The sequence below is a fragment of the Ovis aries genome, chromosome 1 (genome assembly GCF_016772045.2).
Source record: "Ovis aries strain OAR_USU_Benz2616 breed Rambouillet chromosome 1, ARS-UI_Ramb_v3.0, whole genome shotgun sequence".
Taxonomy (NCBI): Eukaryota; Metazoa; Chordata; class Mammalia; order Artiodactyla; family Bovidae; genus Ovis; species Ovis aries.
This window is the reverse complement of record NC_056054.1, coordinates 27,634,725-27,652,272: the sequence shown is the minus strand read 5'-3', so window position 1 is coordinate 27,652,272 and position 17,548 is coordinate 27,634,725. Positions and strand designations below refer to the sequence as shown.

Sequence of the window (17,548 nt, the reverse complement as noted above, 5' to 3'; positions counted from 1 at the left end):
CTCCAAATCTCCACTTGTTTTTTTTGCCAAACTCTCCTCTCCCCTCATTCTTCAACGTCTTAAACCAGGCATCATTCAAGGAAAACTGAATCCATATGTTTGTGACTCATTGATGCCGAACATGGCAGAATGTTTTATTAGCTCCACATCGTAGCAGAGAAATCCACGGGTGTGTGGGTTAATATGTAAATGTGTGCTATAGGGCTTTACACACGTGTATTGTGTGAGTGTATGTGTATACATGTATATGTATTGCTTTTCTATTGTAAGAATTTTAGACTGATTTTTCTCAGAATGAGGAAGTCTTGTTTGGCCAAAGAAACTCAACCCTCCCTTCTCCCCCTTCCTGAGGAACTCTAGTTTGGCAGACAACTACCAAACACCCACGTTCTAACTTACTGGAGATGGTCCTGGGCCAAGCCGCCACTGAAATCTGGCTTGAGAGCCAGTCTACAGGGGGCAGCTGCCCGGGGCGTCCCAGGGTAGACAGTCAGTGGGAGGGAGGCAGGAGGAATGGGCAGCCTGCACTTCTGAACTCTGCCCCACAAGCCACGGGGCAACTGTTCTTAGCAGAGCTCTGTTGACCTCTCTGATGGGAGCCCTGGGATCACTCTTTGGCCCTCTTGCCCAGTCAGCTGATCACCTTACTCATCAGGAGGGGAAACAAAGCCCAGCTGTGGGGCCATGGGTGGGGTCAGACCATCAGCTTGGTGACTCCAAAAAAACTTTCAGATTTTTATCACCCATCACAGACTCCCAGGCTCTTTTCCCCTTCCAGTTAGAGAATTCCTACTTATCCTTCAAGGATCTTCTCAGCAGCCACCTCCTATGGGAACACTAGCCTGATTCCCAGGCTGGGCTAGACCTCTGCTCTGATCTCTCTCAACCCAACCATGCCCCAGGGCTTTGTGATGTCCATCCTGCAGGTCTCTCCACCCACCTGAGGACCACAAACCCTCCTCCTTCCTTTTTAGGAGCCCACAGCACGCAGAGCAAGTGTTCAACATGGGGCATTCTGGGGACCTATGTGAGTCTAGGGAGGTGGGTGAGGTCTTGAAAAAGCTCCTGCTACTCTCCTCTGTGGACAACCACTGTATGGGGAGGGAAGTTCAAGAGCCTGGGGCAGGTGGGCCCAGCTGGACTAGACACTAGCTGCCCCTCTGATAGAAGGAGGGGAGGCCCGGGACCTGTGTTCCCATATCCTTTGGGTGGGTGCTTTCTCTCCCTCTAAACATGGCATGGGGCCCTGGTCATAACCAGTTATGATGGATATCCCAGGAAAGCCATTCCTAATGGTGGAAGTGACTACCTGAGACCATAGGGCCGAGTCATGGTCACCTGTGGGAACACTGGCTCCCTCCACCTGATATTTTTTGCTTCGCGGAAAATAAAGGGGTAGGGGACTGGAAACTGGATGGACCCTTACTGCTCTTGGGAATGCACCCTTCCCAGTGCAAAGTGGTTGAGACTGACATATGGTCAGACATGGGCTCTTGAGGGCTGCAGCTGAGGCTCCTCCCAGCTTTGGCTTTTGACCAAGTTCAAGCTTGTTATTTGCAAGTTCCCAATCCATCCCCTTCTCGTGGCCAGGGGCCTGGGCAGGGGGACCTGCAGAAGGCAGGTGGGGACACAGAAGCACCCCCAGACCCATGCCTGTCTCCTGGCCACCGCTACTCCCCCTTCTCTCATCCCACCTCCCACACTCTGAGCCCTGAACTTAGTCCCCACCTTCCCACTCACCCTGGTCCCATGGAATCTACAGTGGAACCAAAGAGGTTTTGTCTGCGTGGCTCCAGGGGGGCAGGGCTGGGCTCAGTGTAGAAATTCTCTTCCCTGGAGGCAGACGTCATACTAATAAGTATAACTAGCCCACAGTGGAGGTAGTGAGTTCTCTGTCCTCTGAGGTATGCAAACAAAGATGGTAGAGTAATTCCCACCCTTGGGAAGGGGGTGCAGGAGCCAGAAGATCTAGACCTTAGCCAAGTGGGAGCCTAGGCATCCTGCCTTAGATCTCAGAAGTTTGGCTTGAGGGTGGGGCTGTGGCCAGGACAGCTGGGAAGTGTAATTCGGTGCTAACGTGGCACTTGCTGTCAGCTGCCGGGCCTGTGGTCTGCTCAGGGGAAGGAAAAAGACCTGAGTACTTGGTAGGGCTGACGGGACTCCCACGGACCCCCAGATGGCTCCATCTTTTGCCTGTTGGGTGAACTGCCTGCAGCTGCACCCAGGGGCAAGCTTAGTAGAGCTTCCCTGACTAGGTCAGCCAAGGCCAGAGCCCAAGGACTTGGCTCCTTCCTGTCTTTAACTTCCCAGTGCAGGATGTTGTGGAAGTTGTCATGCTGGTAAACCAAATCTACTTACTAGTTCAAATCTACTTATTTACTATGTGATTTGAGCAAGTTGCTTGCACACCTCCAGTGACTAGGAGCTCACTACTTCTCAAGGAGGTCCTTCCAGGGCAGGACAGCTATCTCTAGAAAGTTATTCCTGGGGTTGAGCTGAGCGCTGCTTCCCCATGACTTTTCCCATGGATCCCAATGTTTCCAGGGTCTGCTCTGCTATGCTCCACAGCCCCCGCCCTCCAGGCTGGCGTTACTGTCCCCCACCACTTACCCCAGCTGCCTTCTCTGGGGCACACACCTCCCTCCTTTGTCCCTTTTGGTCTCAATGTCAAGGGCAGGTCTGTAGCCTCTTCAGTAAGCCCTCCAGGCTTCTAGCTACACAGGCTGCCCTTCGGCAGCCTCATTCCCCATTGACTCACCAAGCTGGCAGCAAACAAATTCCCCAAATCCCCCTTCCGCGTACTGCTGCTGGGGCTCAGCCCTCCTCTGCCCCAGTGTTTGTGCTCTCTGGGGTGTTGGAGCCAAGTATGGCTCTGCATGTGTCCATGTTCATCTTTATCATGTCAGTCTAAACTAGCCTGAGTTCTGCTTAGTTCCAGCTCCCTCATCCAGCACATTGGCTGTTCCTCCCAGCTTCCTATCCTCCTCAAATCTGATCCACATGCTGTCAGCACCCTTGGCCAAGCCATTGATAAAAACAACCGGGAAGGAGAGGGCTAAACGGAGAGCTCCAAAGCACAGCTCCAGAGTCCCTCCCGGGTTCTCAGTACTCAGAAGAAGGCTCTGCCTGCAATAATCATTCTCACAGTTCTCAGGAGACCCTGTGCCAACTACCTCAATGTCACATGGACACACAGTGCCAGGGGCACTTTGCTAACCTGGCAAGGGAAACGAGGCTGGTCCTGGTGACTTGTTCTCCAGAACTCACAGTGGGTGCTCATGGTCATCAGAAGTCACCCCCCTATCACAATCTTGTCTAGAATTTCACCCTGGCTTAACGCACACACCCACACCAGCAAACCTGCACCCAAGCCAAGCCAGGCCCTGAGCTCTCAGGACCTAGAACTGAGCCAGATTCTACCCTTCCCTAGAGGGGCTCATGGTCTGCTCTGGCAGGTGGCCATGGAACATTCGATGACAGCACAGAGGTATGCTAGTAACTGGAATGTGCTGACTACTTGCTATGTACCAGTCACTATTCTAAACCTAGGCCAACCCTCACAGTAAACTGTCACTGCCCTCATTGTGGAAAAGGACATGGCAGCCCACTTCAGTATTGTTGCCTGGAAAATTTCATGGACAAAGGAGCCTGGTGGGCTACAGTCCATGGGGTCACGGAGTCAGACATGACTGAGGGACTGAGCACATCCCTATTTTATCGTCCAGTGGGAACTGAGGCACACAGAGGCTCAGGAACTTGCCTGAGCCTCCCACACAGTGAGGGCTGTATGCAGGCAACCAGGAGCTGCCTGGCCTTGTCTGGCGGGCTCAGGAGGCCCTCAGAAGGAGGAGGTACTGAGTGGAGACTGGAAAAATGGGTAACAGCAGGAGAGAACTGGAAAAAAAGCAGGGACGGCAGGGGCAAGGCAGCAGCGTCCCCTCACTGTTCACTGCGCCACTCAGCATGTGTTCCTGCCAGCCTGCCCAGTGCCAGAGCTGGCTGGTCCCTGGGGATTCAGAAGTGAGCGTGCCAGCAGAGTGCCCTGGAACAAACTGGGAAGTACAGGGTGCCCTGGGGAAGTGAATGAGATGGCCATAATCAGGGAAGGCTTTCCAGAGGAAGTGAGGTCTGAGCTGGAAACTGGTTGGGTTGGAGAGATGTACGTGGGGTGGGGTAGGGGGTACCAGGCTTAAGGAACAACCAGCGTAAAGGTGGTTCAAGGAGCAGCAGTGAGAATGGGGTGGCCAGAGAGGTACCAGTGAGGAGAAGAGTGGTTCTAAGGCCTTGAAGGAGTGTGGGCAGTTCCTGAGGGCCAGAGGGGGCCACCATGCACTTCTAATAGGACGGGGCCCCCAGCAGTCTTAGCAGTCTGTCCGCCCTCCACAGTGAAGTGTGCAGGGAGCAGTGCACATAACCTCTTCTGGTTATATAGGGTCACGATACTCAACTCAGGGGTGTGCATGAGAACAGATGAGGGTCAGCAGCAGCCTTTTTCTCCCTCCTGGAGGAGGCTGGCAACAGCACCTCCCTTTCCCTACCCCTGCAAGTGGAGCAATTACCAGATTACCAGATTACCAGATTGCAATAGGCTGGGCCCAGGGGCCAGTCAGCCCTCCAATCACATCAATCTCTTGAAACACAATCCCAGGCCCAGCGCAGTGGCCAGATGGCTTAGGAGGGAGTTCCAGACTTTCGGGCTTCCTGAAGCTCTTCCCAGGGCCCTTGAGGATGTGGGGGGTTCCCAGGAGCACCCCCATTCTGGGAATTGGGAAGGCAAATTTACCTAGTCTTCCCTCACTATAAATTACAGAGTCAGAAGGAACATTCGAAGTCAACCTCATGGAATCTCCCACTAAGTCTGGAAGCCTTGATACAGCATTCCAAAGGTGGCCACCCAGGACCTCCAAAGATGGGGAGCTCACTCCCACAAGTCTGAGGGCAGTGGCCACGGGGCAGGTCTCTGAGACCGGAGAACTCTGAGAGCTGAACTAAAGAGGGATTACATGGACTGAATCACACTAAAACTGTGATTAGCCGAATCTGGAAGGCCTTTTACTTCCATAGGAGTTAAACCAGATCTGTACCATGGGGAGTCACTGTCAGAGAAGGGAAACCCCTCAGGGTTGAACCCCAAGCCCCTGTCCCAATTTTAACTCTACATACAGCTGACCAGCTGGGCAGTTTGGTCAATCACCTCCGCCCCCTTATTTTTCTTATCTGTAGCTTAAACTGTGCGGCCCAATAAGGCAGTCCCTAGTCATAAGTGACTGCTGAACCTTTGAAATGTGGCTAAGTGCAACAGAAAAACAGAACTTCTTGTTTTTAATTGATTTAAATTAAAAATTTAAAACCAGAAGTAGTTTTTCTAAGCTTTTTCTATTGGTTGCACATTGAAATGATAATATTTTGGATATACTGGATTAAAATATTAAAGTTAATTCCACCAAAAATGAACATCACCTGTTTCTTTTGACTTTTTTTTTTTTTTTTTTTTTTTTACTGTGACTACTAAAAAATTTAACATTACAGTGTAGTTCACCTTATCATCCCATCAGGCAACACTGACACAGGAGATTAAGGATCCAGTGAAGTAGATGTTCAGGTGTTTGGGGACAGTTAAGGTCCAGACAAATTATGGTCTATGTGGCTGCTGGTACTTGAGGTTGTGTTTTTCACCACACAAGCAAGACATGCTCATTCTAGAAATAATAGAGAATGTGGAAAAACAATAAGAACAGAACAGAAATTGCCCATAATCCCAGCACCCAAAGACAGCTACTGGTAAATTTTCTCATTTTTTCCCCTGTGCATGACCACGTGACCTAACACTCTGTGCAGACCACTCGACCCCAGCCTGTAGGTTCTCAGAAAGGCCACTTTAATGGCTTGGCCTCAAAGTCTACACCTCAAGGAGCCCCCTCCAGCTGAACGGCAGGACCTTGTGCTTCCTTTTCTGTGACTGTGAGTTCCAGGAGTGGCCGCTGCCTCCTGTGAAATCCAGGCCTCCTGCACTCAGCTCCTGTTCTGCTCAGCCTCTGCCGTCGCTTGTGGTCACCCCAGTGCTGCTGGCACCAGCCTGGCGAGGGTCGGCTCTGTCGTGTTGTCAGCAGCTCACAGCTGCTCCCACTTCTCTTCAGCCAGGAGGGAAAGCTTTTCCATGCTAGGGGCTGGGAGCGCGACTCCTGGGGGGAATCACCTGGGTCCCGGGTGAAGGAATTCTTTCCATGTTACCCATTAGCCCTCTCCTCTCCAGAGCCCCCGTGTCAGGGGTCCCCTCTGGCTGTGTCTAGAACTGGCGCTCCCTTTCTTACCACATCTCGTCTGTTCCTGAGAGGGCACTAACCCCGTGTGAGACTTCTTCCTCGGGGTGGCCTACTGAGGGACCCTTGCTTCTTTCTGGGATGGAATTTTCACCTACACCCCTTTCCTGCACAATCCCTCAAGCACATCTATGTTTATCTAGACTACAGAAGCTCCAGGGCACCCTGTAGAGAGCTAAAGTATCTCATACTTTGCTTTCCCCACTTGACATTAAATACAAACACATTTCCAATGAAACCATCACTTCTAATGGCTTCATAGAACCCTATTGCATGAATAGGTTGTAACTTTTAATCTAACCTGCCTCAGTGACTTAAGATGGCCCCATGTTTTTGCTCTTACAAATACTACTTCCCTATATACTTTGTTTACTTTCATATTCTCAGGCCTAAGGAGTGTTTAGCTTTCCCTTTTCAGACTTCCAGCCAATCCTACTAGATCTGTTGTTAAACCCTACCCTCCTCTGTGTTCTCCTTGGGCTGGCACTCAGGGCTACTCCCACATCTGAGCTTAGTCCATCTCTTCTGTCCCGATGTCACCCAACCTAGAATATGACCTGAACTTTGACCACATTAAGCACCGCAGTGTCCCCACACTTTCCAGCCTCTCAGCCTCCCTGTTGGCTTCTGGTGTCCCACTGCCTGGCACCTCTGCCCCCATCTCCAAATCTTCTTCAGCTTCCAGTGCCCTCTCCTCCAGGTAGCCCTTCCTTATTTCTCCTAGCTGGAAGTGATCCCTCCCTCCTCCAAATGAAGACAGCATGTCCTTGTCCCCTCCTTTGTGGTAACATCATGATGCAAACATCATGTCCTTGAGTCCACTTCTGTCTCGAGTGTCCAGGTCTGTCTTGTTCCCCACCCGCCTGCCAGAGCAAGAGCTGCTTGAGGGAGGGATTCTGATTTCTTTCTGTGGGCACAGGGCATGGCACAGAGTGGACATGCACTGCTGCTGCTGCTGCTGCTGCTGCTGCTAAGTCGCTTCAGTCGTGTCTGACTCTGTGTGACCCCATAGACAGCAGCCCACCAGGCTTCCCCGTCCCTGGGATTCTCCAGGCAAGAACATTGGAGTGGGTTGCCATTTCCTTCTCCAATGCATGAAAGTGAAAAGTGAAAGTGAAGTTGCTCAGTCATGTCCGACTCTTAGCGACCCCATGGACTGCAGCCCACCAGGCTCCTCCATCCATGGGATTTTCCTGGCAAGAGTACTGGAGTGGGTTGCCATTGCCTTCTCCAAGGACATGCACTAAAGGACTAAATAACTACATGGGTGAAAGAGGACAGGCCTGGAGCTAGGGACTGAGTTCTGGTCCAGCCAGCCACTAGTGTCCTGGCTCAGGGCCAGGGCTTCCCTATGGCCTGCAGTAGTTGGACTTGGCTCTGGGGGAGTCTGTTACGGTCAGAGGCCCATTGGCCCTGGGCTGATGTGCTGGCCCTTGTCTGGGGATAATCTCTCTCATGGATAATGTTGCAGGGCAGCCCCTCATTTCTCCATTCAATCTCATTACCAGCCCTTCAGGATTTACATTTAAGACCCACCCTAAGCCCATCACTAACATATGGTATCATGGCAGACAGACATGAATGGAGATTGCAAATATGGCCTCATTCATTCATTCACTCCTTCACTCAGCGGACTATACTCTAGCAGTTCTGGAGTGTGGGTTCTGGCTCCACGGGCCCAGCATTGAATCAGACCCAGGCTCAGCCCTGGAGGTGCTTTCAGTAAATAGTCGATAGTTTAGTGAGGTGGGACTGGGACAGCACAGGGATAGTGGGATCCCAGCAAAGGGGTCTTACCCCTGTCTGATGGTCAGGGAAGGCTTCCTGGAGGAGGAGACCTTTTAACTGTGTCTTAAAAGAGGAGTGGGCCTTTGCTACAGCAAAGAGCAGGGTGCTCACAGGCAGTGGTTACAGGCTGGGGTTGGGGAGAGGCTTTCTGTGCTCAGCTCTGATGCCTGCTGCAGTCTAATGATAAGAGGAGGTGGATGGGAAGGGATTATCTGCTCTTGTTTACATGATTAAAACCAGACAAATACTTCCTTTATCTGAAAGAATGAAAGGGCTTTGGGGAAAAATCCTTTCGGCAGCAAAGCAAAGTGCAAGCATCTCCTTAACTGACCTCACCTGCTCCCCCCACACCCTCAACCCCCTCACCCACACCCCTAACCTCCCCCATCCCCCTCCCCCACCCCAACAGCCATGAGAAGAATAGCTCCAGGGTTGACCTGCTCTGGTGGGTGGCAGGCAGAGGTGGGGAGGAGTCAAGAGGAATGAGACCCACAAGACCCTTCTCACAACCTCCCACGTGGAGAATCTGGACCAGGGCACTAACCCAAGCCTGCCACAGGGTGGCACCTCTCAGGGAAAATCTAACCATGCTCCATTTTACAGATGCAGCTCCTGACGTCCAAAGATGGACGCCTGGGTCACAGAGCCAGATCACCAACTCCCAGCCCAGGGCTCTAACTCACTCCCTCATTCAGTTTCAGTCATGAGTTCATTCAAAAGCCTGCATTAACCACCTGCCTGGGGCAGCACCGAAAACTCACGCTGGGCACGAAGGACACACAGGGAAGTCAGACCTGCCCCTCTGCTCACATGTCCTCAGTCTGATGAAGGAGACAGACAGTGACAACCAGGGTTGTGAGAGGGCAGCCCAGGGGTTGTGGGGACTCTCCCCGATGGGGCCCTAACGCTGGGGGAGAGGCAGGTAGTCCAAAGAGACTTCACTCAAAAGGCGGCACTGAGCTTGGTCTCATCTGCTGGGTAGGAGCTGGGCAACTGAACGGAGCTGCTGCTGCTGCTGCTGCTAAGTCGCTCCAGTCGTGTCCGACTCTGTGCGACCCCATAGACGGCAGCCCACCAGGCTCCGCTGTCCCTGGGATTCTCCAGGCAAGAACATTGGAGTGGGTTGCCATTTCCTTCTCCAATGCATGAAAGAGGAAAGTGAAAGTGAAGTCGGTCAGTCGTGTCTGACTCTTAGCGACCCCATGGACTGCAGCCTACCAGGCTCCTCCACCCATGGATTTTCCAGGCAAGAGTACCGGAGTGGGGTGCCATTGCCTTCTCCAGAATGGAGCTGCTAAGATGACAGAAAACAAAAGAAAGTGCATGTGGAAAAGTCTAGAAGTGTGAATGGGCTTGACTGATGAAACTGGGCAAGGGGACAAGAGCAGAGGGAGGCTCGATGGAGCCAGGGGATTAGGGGTGGGAGGATCCCTGTGCCTGCTCATTCCCAGGAGCTCTGCGAGGGTGCCGGGCAGAGCAAGGAGGGGGTGAGAGTGGGTGCACCTGAGTGCTTGGCCTGCCCACCCACAGACGCTGACACCCACCGCTCTCCCAGCTTGATGTCCGGCCTCGCCTCCCTGGATGCCAAGACCTCCAGCCGCCTGGGCATCCTCACCGTGGCATACTACCTGTGGACCACCTTCGTGGCGGTCATCGTGGGCATCATCATGGTCTCCATCATCCATCCGGGTGGCGCAGCCCAGAAGGAGATGACTGAGCAGAGCGGGAAGCCCATCATGAGCTCAGCCGACCCCCTGCTGGACCTCATTCGGTAACCCCTGCGGCCAGCACCCTGTTTGGCAGTGCCACACCCCGTGGGGCTGCTGACTCCACAGGCCCAGCCCTGCCTGTCACCCCAGGAGCGGGAGAGGGAGTGGGGACGGGTGCTCAGGGTCTTCTCTTGATCACTCGTGGTCACAAAGGGTCAGCCACAGAGGCCACACTCTGCCCCTCCACCGCATGCTCCCCCCAGGCTCACTCTGAACTGTTCACCCCCATCAGGACGGGATGAGCAGGCGGGCAAAGGGGATGCAGTAAGGACATTCCTCAGGAAGGCAAGAGCTGCACAAAAGTCCTGAGCTGGGCGTGGTGTTGTAGGGAGAAGTCATGGGCCATTCTGGGTCCTGAGGTGTAAAGGGGGAAGTGGACAGTCACTGTTGGAGGAGTCGGTTGGGGCCAGACCATGAAAAGCATTGGGAACCGACCAAAAATCGCATTTTATCCTAAAGGCCACAGGAAATGGGTTTTAGACATAGGAGTGCCATGATCCAATTCAGAAGGCTTACTCTGTCTGCCAGAGTGCTGGTGGCTAGGATTGGGGGCGCACGGCCAGAGAGGAAGACAGAGGAAGGGACGGGGCCAGGGTGGTAGCCACGGGCCTAGGGGAAGAAGCAAGACTGAAGGCCGCGCAGGAGGGAAAATCAGCAGGAGATGGCGAGATGGGGCGGGGGGGGGGGGGAGTGGAGGAGGTGGGGCTGCTGATTTCAAGGGCATGAAGGTGTCTGGCCTGGGCACCTGAGTGGACAGCAGCGTGGTTACCAGGTCAGAGGACAGCGTGGAGCAGGTGTGGATCTCCTGGTGGTTGGCTGCTGGATCTGAATCCTGTGGGGAGTCTGAGCCAGAGATAGAGGTTGGCAGAACAGCAGATAGAGGCCTTAAGAAGACCCCGATGGCAAAGGGGTCTCCCAGGACAGTATGGGTATGGACAGCAGGGCTGGGATCGAGCCCGGGGAAGCACCACATTGGAAACAGTTTATTGGGCTCAACAGGGTGTCCCATTAAACTTGCTCTGTGGATTTCTTCCAGTCCCTCTCGCTTTCTTGCCAATTTCAGATATAAGAAATCCAGTTCAGGACTTGCCTGGAGGTCTAGTGATTAAGACTCCCCATTGCCAGTGCAGGGGGCAGAGTTTCCATCCCTGGTTGGGGAAATAAGATCCCACGTGACACGCTGCATAACCAAAAAAAAAAAAAAATTGTAAGAAATCCAGTCCAATCTAACAGTAAAACTCCAAACTCACTCCATTTAAAATGGATCCTGTCCTAGCCTTTGCTGATTCAGACGTGGAAATTGGAGTGAGGAAGAAGGTCATAGCAAGTTTTTCCTTCTTTCTTGCTCCATCTCCTTCCCTGTTGCTGGCTCTGGGGCTGCACAGCTGAGAGGGAGCGGGATGGCTAGCAAAGTCCTCCTTTGCTGGAAGTGGAGTGAGCTGGGGCAGGTGCTCCCTGATTGTATTTCTTCAGGGGAGCCTTTGTGAGCTCTTTGCTGCCCCTCCCATCACTGGTATCTCTCACCTGTTATCCCCTTGACTCAGACACTCCCTGCACCATTTGGCTGCTCAGGATGCCCTCCTTAGCCCTGACCTTTGGTGTCTGGAGACACCTCACCACCACTCACTCCAGTGATCCTCTTAGGCAGAGTCCCTTCTGCAAAGTTCACACTGGCCTGTGGAACACACACACACACACACACACACATACACATCCTTTGTGGATGTGCAGGACTTTCCCAGGTCCTTTGGACATGAGTCAGGCACCAGGTCCTACACACCACAGATCCTAGAGGACACAGCCAAGGTCTTTGAGTAGTTCTCTTGACTTAAAGTGAAGGAGAAGCAGTCCTCTCGTCCCCTGTAGGGGTAGATGCCCAGCATACAATCCCTCTCTCTCCCTTTCTTTTTCTCTCAAGTAACCCTTGCCCTCTGTATCAGTTAGCTGTTGCTGTGTGAGAAACCATCCAAAGACCTAGTGCCTTAAAACAACAACCACATGGCTACAGGTCAGATGGAAGTTCCCGCTGACTTGGACTGGGCTCAGCTGAGCTGGCTCGTGTGTCTGCAGGCAGATGGCCGCTCCACTGGGGACAAGCTGCTACAGGATGATCTTGGCTTAGATCCAGCTGTGCTCCTCATGTTCCCTCATCTTCCTGCAGGCCAGCCTGGATTTATTTCATGGTGGCGATGGGGTTCCGAGGGAGAGCTAGTCTGGGCATGTTCTTATGAGGAAGGAAGAGGAACAAGAGAGGGAAACAGAAACATGCCAGGGTTTTTGTAAGTCTCTACTTTTGCTGAGTCCACTAACATTCTATCAGCCGAGACGAGTCATGTGGCCATGCCCAGACTTAGGGTGGGAGGGGATAGCAATGTCAAGGCAAAACAGTCGTGGTGCCCTGTCTGACTCTTTGTCTCCCCGTGGACTGTAGCCCTCCCTCCAGGCTCCTCTGTCTATGGAACTTTCCAGCAAGAATACTGGAGTGGGTTGCCATTTCCTACTCCAGGGAATCTTCCCAATCCAGGGATCAAACCCATGTTTCCTGCATCATTCTGCACTGACAGGCAGATTCTCTACCACTCAGCCACCTCAGTATCCAGGCAGGACAAGGCATCAGTGAATAAAGGCCATTAGTACAATCAAGCGACCGCTCCCTCCCTCTTCTCCATTCTCCGGGTTCTCTTAATCCTTTGAGATGTGTGATGAACTAAGGATCACAGAAGTACCTGCAGTTTTGTTCCTGCTGTGTGGTTCTCACCCACAGGGCCAAGAGTTGGAGAGATCCAGGCAGAGACTGCTGTAGCTACCTTTACTTGCCTGGCGATTCCATCAGTATGTTGGTGTACGCTTTCCATACACTGACTTCCAAATTTTGTTTCCAGCAGAAACCTCTCACCTGCACGCCAGATTCTTCCATGCACTTGTCTAAAGGCATCTCAAAATGAGCACATCCAAAGCTCAATACTTGATTTTCCCCATAATCTGTCCTTTCTTCAGTCCTCCCATCTTAGTCTGGTGTTTCTTTTTCTCTCATATCCTGCATCCAATCTTTCAGCAAATTCTGTCAGCTCTATAATATCTTAAACCTTATGCCTCCTGTCCCTCTGCCACTTCCACCATCGCACAGACCACCATCACCTCTCTCTTGAGGGTCCGTATGGTCACTGTTTTCTCTCTGCTTCCCTACAATCTGTTCTCAGCACAACAGCCAGATGGATCCTTTACAAACCTGCTCACAACCTGTCACAGGTCGACAAAATCCACAGTGTTCACTGTGGCCTATCCACGCCACCATGTACAGATTGGGCCTCTGACCTTCACTCCAACTCTCTCCTGGCTCCAGCCTGCTGGCCTCCATACAGTCCTCCAAATGTCCTTAGGATCCTGTCTCAGCAGCTTGTCCTCCTCGCTGCCTCTGTCAGGATAGTCCTTCCCTTGCTCCATTTACCCCTCTGCAGAGGGCCCTCCCGGCCCCTCTCTCTTCATAGCCTGTCTTAGTGCCTGACATTACCCTATCTGGGTATTTCTGTCTCTCTCACTGGAATAAAGTACGCTCCGGGAGGGCCAGTTGTTTGAAAACCATCCTGCTGTATCCTGGAGCCTAGAGCAGACCCACACAGCGGAGGCGCTGAGTGCTTCCTGGTTGCATACGTGGGAGGCAGGGACATCTGCTGCGCTGGGGCCTGAAGCCCCAGTGGGGTTTGAGGCACTGACATGGAGAAAATAGCCAAGCACGAGGTGTCAAGGCCTGGGTGAGTCCCTACCCACAGCCACCCTGGAGGACGGTGCAGAGCTGCTGGAGCAGGAGGAAAACCAGGAAAGCAAAGGGCAGAGGAATTTCGAGAAGTTTCATGTCTAAGATCCACTATTTCTAAGATTTGGTGCCTATGAGTCATCATTTCTTGGAGCCTATGATTCGAAACAGCCTTTCCCTGTGGTGGAAGGAGGCTTGGCGCATGGGGAGCCCCCGCCCTCCCCCATGGCCTCCCCTGCTCAGGGGCTCAGGGCCCTGGATTGGACACACATGTCAGAGTCAAATGTTCCAGGAGGAGTCCCTGCTCTCAGCTGCTTTTCACGTGGTGAAAATTGATACTTTTGGTTTGAGGTTTTTTCCCCAGTTGCTCTCAGTACTGAGCAAGTGTTTTTTGCAAAGCTGGGTGGTTGGACATCGCTGTCACCATGCTTCAGTGAGAGAGTGGGGTTGCCAGGGAAGATCACGTGCTTCCCGCAGGGACCCTCGTCTCAGCTCTGTGGGATTGCTGTGTGGCTCCCGGGGGCCAGCCCCCTCCCCGAGCCTCTTTCCCCAGTGGGTTTCAAGATCCCTTCTAGCTCTGTGGTTCTGAAACACAAAGGCCTAGAGGCCAGTGAGGAAGCTTCTGGGCATGGGCAGAAAGTTCTGGAGGCAGGTTCTGGGAGACAAGGCTGGCAGGATAGTGTAGAGCTCAACATTGCAGACCTTGATTCCAGGCTGAGAGGGTGGCTGCTCTACTTGAGAAGGGGGAGGCCAGTGGGTTTGGGAAGGATGGATCAGAGCAGGGTAGCGTGGAGTGGGCAGGATGTGCCTGGAGGCATGGGGATGCCCTGGGAAGGGGTGTAGTCACTTCGGTTGCATTCAGCCCACTTTTATCAAGTAACTTCTCTGGGCAGAGTTGGACTGAGAGGTGGTGGGGAGGGAGGGCAAGGGGAGGGGTGCAGTGGGGAAGGCAGGAGAATAAAGGTCCCTGCATCCAGCCGTCAATCATCTTAGGACAGACAGATTGGAAGAGCACCCTGGATAGCCATTCTCAGCATCCTTTTCTAGCTCTGAGGTTCTAAGAGGCTGTGCAGAAAATGAAGACACCAGCAGGGAACTTAAAGCAGCCGCCTCAGCCTTGATCTGGCCCAGAGCAGATGCCCACCAAGTGCTGAAACAGAACGAGAGTGCGGGTGACCGGGAGAGGGAACTGGGAAATGGAGGCAGACGTGACTAAGGAAAATCAGAAAGATGCGGGCTTCAGCTGAACAGGAAAATAAGGCTCACAGCTTCCTTCAGGGTGGGAAGGTATATGTTATGTCTCTGAGAGGCTTCCAGAGGAACACAACAGGCCATGTCCCTGGATGACTCTCCAAGACATGAGTTCATTTCCTAGAACTCCAAGTGGGGGCTCCAGAAAATTGACGTCTGCTCACAGGGCAACCTCCTGGGACAAACCCAAGCGAAACACCAATCAGAGCTGGGCCCCTTCTTTGTTTTCTAATCTTTCAAAAACACCAGAGAGATTAAGTCAGCTTGGCTCTATTTATAGCCCCCAGTCACCCCTTCAGGCATTGGATGAAGCTCTTGGGAGCTGTGCTTGGAAAGAAATAATTCCCACCTTTGGAGCTTGGGCTGGGGACATGGGATTAGGAGTGAGTTTGGGAACTTACAAATACTAAGTGAGGCGGACCGTGGCCTTGCCCCAGGAGACATGCAGGGAGGCCTGGGGCAGAGTGTATGGTCTCGGCCTACTAATATCTCCCAGGCACATTATGTCTGAATTTTATGTAACTACCACCAGAAACCCAGGTCTCCTGGGGAAAAAAGGAAGGCTTCCCGTGGGTCTTCAAAACCAAAAGAAAATGTATGTTTTCTCATTTAATAATCAAAAGTATAATTCTTTATGAAAATCTGAGGCTAGGACTTCTCTGGTGGTCTAGGGGACATGGGCTTGATCCCTGGTCAGGGAAGACCCTACATACCAAGGGGCAACACAGCCCATGTGCCACCGCAGCTGAGTCTGTGGGCCACAGCTACCGAAGCCTGTGCTCCTAGAGCGTGTGCTCTGCAACAAGATAAGCTACAGCAACGAGAAGCCCGTGCACCATACGAAGACCCAGCCTACCGCCCCACATAGTTTTAAACACACTAAGAAAAGATCTGAGGATAAGCTTGTGGACAATAATACAGCCTCGTGCATCAGGAAATGCTCTTGGCTGCTAGTTAACAGAAACTTGAAGCAGCAGAGGCTTAACTAATGTAAAAACATGTCTTTTCTCTCCAATAAGCAGACCAGAGGTGGCAAGGATCACCAGGAGCCCATGCTCCCTCCACCTTTGTGCTTTGCCATGTTTATTTAGCACTTGGTTTTTCTCACCAGTGTCTCATGGTGCAGTGAAGCTGCTGAAGCTCCACCTGTTATGTCTATGCTCTGGGCAGAAAGAAATGAGCTGGAGGAAAGGACCAAAGGGTCCTAGCTGCATAAGCATCTTTGCAAGCTTTTTCCAGGAAACGCCACCCCATCACTCCCACTTATATTGCACTGACCACCCCTCTGGAAAGAGACGCTGGGAAACAGGGCTTATTGTCAGGGCCCTCTTGGTCCCTGTAACAGCCTTCAGTTTCTGTTAGTGAGAAGAAAGAATGGAGACTGGGTAGACAGCTAGTCATCCCTGCCACAGCACATATTTTAAACTATTTCCATTGTTAAGGATGTTGTAAAGAGATGAACGCATGAGGTATAAGTTCCATTCGCTTTCTTACGTGTGGCCTTTTGAATGCTCTTGGTTTCTGCTCAAGCTACAGTGGCTTTCCTTCTAAGTTTTATTAGAGAAACATTTAGTCACTTGAACCTACTGGGACTGTACCCAGGAGACGTTTTCGAACTGTTATCACTGGCACAGTGTGGACATCCTTCATTCTGGTCACGAGTGCTCAGGGCAGTGTGCCTAGTGTGAGCTTTGGCTCTGCTTGATTTCCAAAGCCCTTGCTGGCAGCCACTGTTCTGGTGGCAGAAATTTGCTTATCACTTATTGAAAAAATATCCTCAGGTGAGCTTCTGCAATCTCAGCTCCTCTCCCTTATGACAATGCTGAAATCAGTGGGGAAAACCATGACCATTCTCTACCACTTTTCTGCCTTGGCAGCTCATTGTAAGTCCTCTTCTAACTGCCACATTAAAATACAGGTTACCCTAAACCTGTATTTTAGCAGCAGCGAAAAAAATTATAGTTTCTGCTTCTCAACACTGACTGCTGGGGTGTAAAGTCAAGAAAAAAAAAACCCACACTCATGTTCACATGTATAACTCCATGGATATGAGAGCTGAGTCTTGCAAAAGAAGAGACGTGCCAAGAACAAGAGTGAGCGGGAAGGAGGGTCCAGGTAGAGGACACGGCATGAACACAAGGCGCCTGGGCTGTTCAGGGAAGTGCTAGCACAGGGACAAAAACCCTTGTGAGCGTCTCTGACTCAGGATAGATTCCTAAGGCAGATTATAAAGGCAGAGGCCCTCACTGTAAATTGCAAATTGCTTTATAGTTTGCTGCCAGAACTGTGTGAGGGAGTCCATGTCACCAAACATCCTCTGGCATTGCCCTTCTTTGGGATTTGAATGAGACTGACCTTTTCCAAATTCTGTGGCCACTGCTGAGTTTTCCAAATTCATTGACATACTGAAGGCAGCACATTAACAGCATCATTTTTTAGGATTTTAGATAGCTCAGTTTCAATTCCGTTACCTCCACCAGCTTTGTTCATTGTAATGCTTCCTAAGGTCCACTTGACTTCACACTCCAGGATATCTGGCTGTAGGTGAGTGATCACACCATTGTGGTTATCTAGGTCATTAAGACTGTTTTTGTACAGTTCTTCTGTGTATTCTTGCCACCTTTTCTTACTCTCTTCTGCTTCTGTTAGATCCTTACCATATCTGT

The 17,548-nt window shown here is 51.9% G+C and overlaps 1 protein-coding gene across 1 annotated transcript in view; it reads left to right on the top strand.

Annotated features, from left to right (window-relative positions):
* The window catches only part of SLC1A7 (solute carrier family 1 member 7), a 51,711-nt gene that overhangs the window by 15,592 nt on the left and 18,571 nt on the right, over positions 1-17,548 (top strand). The window contains exon 3 of the mRNA XM_004001990.6: positions 9,664-9,879. Coding sequence (XP_004002039.3) covers positions 9,664-9,879 — 216 coding nt within the window. The remainder of the gene's footprint in view (positions 1-9,663; positions 9,880-17,548) is intronic.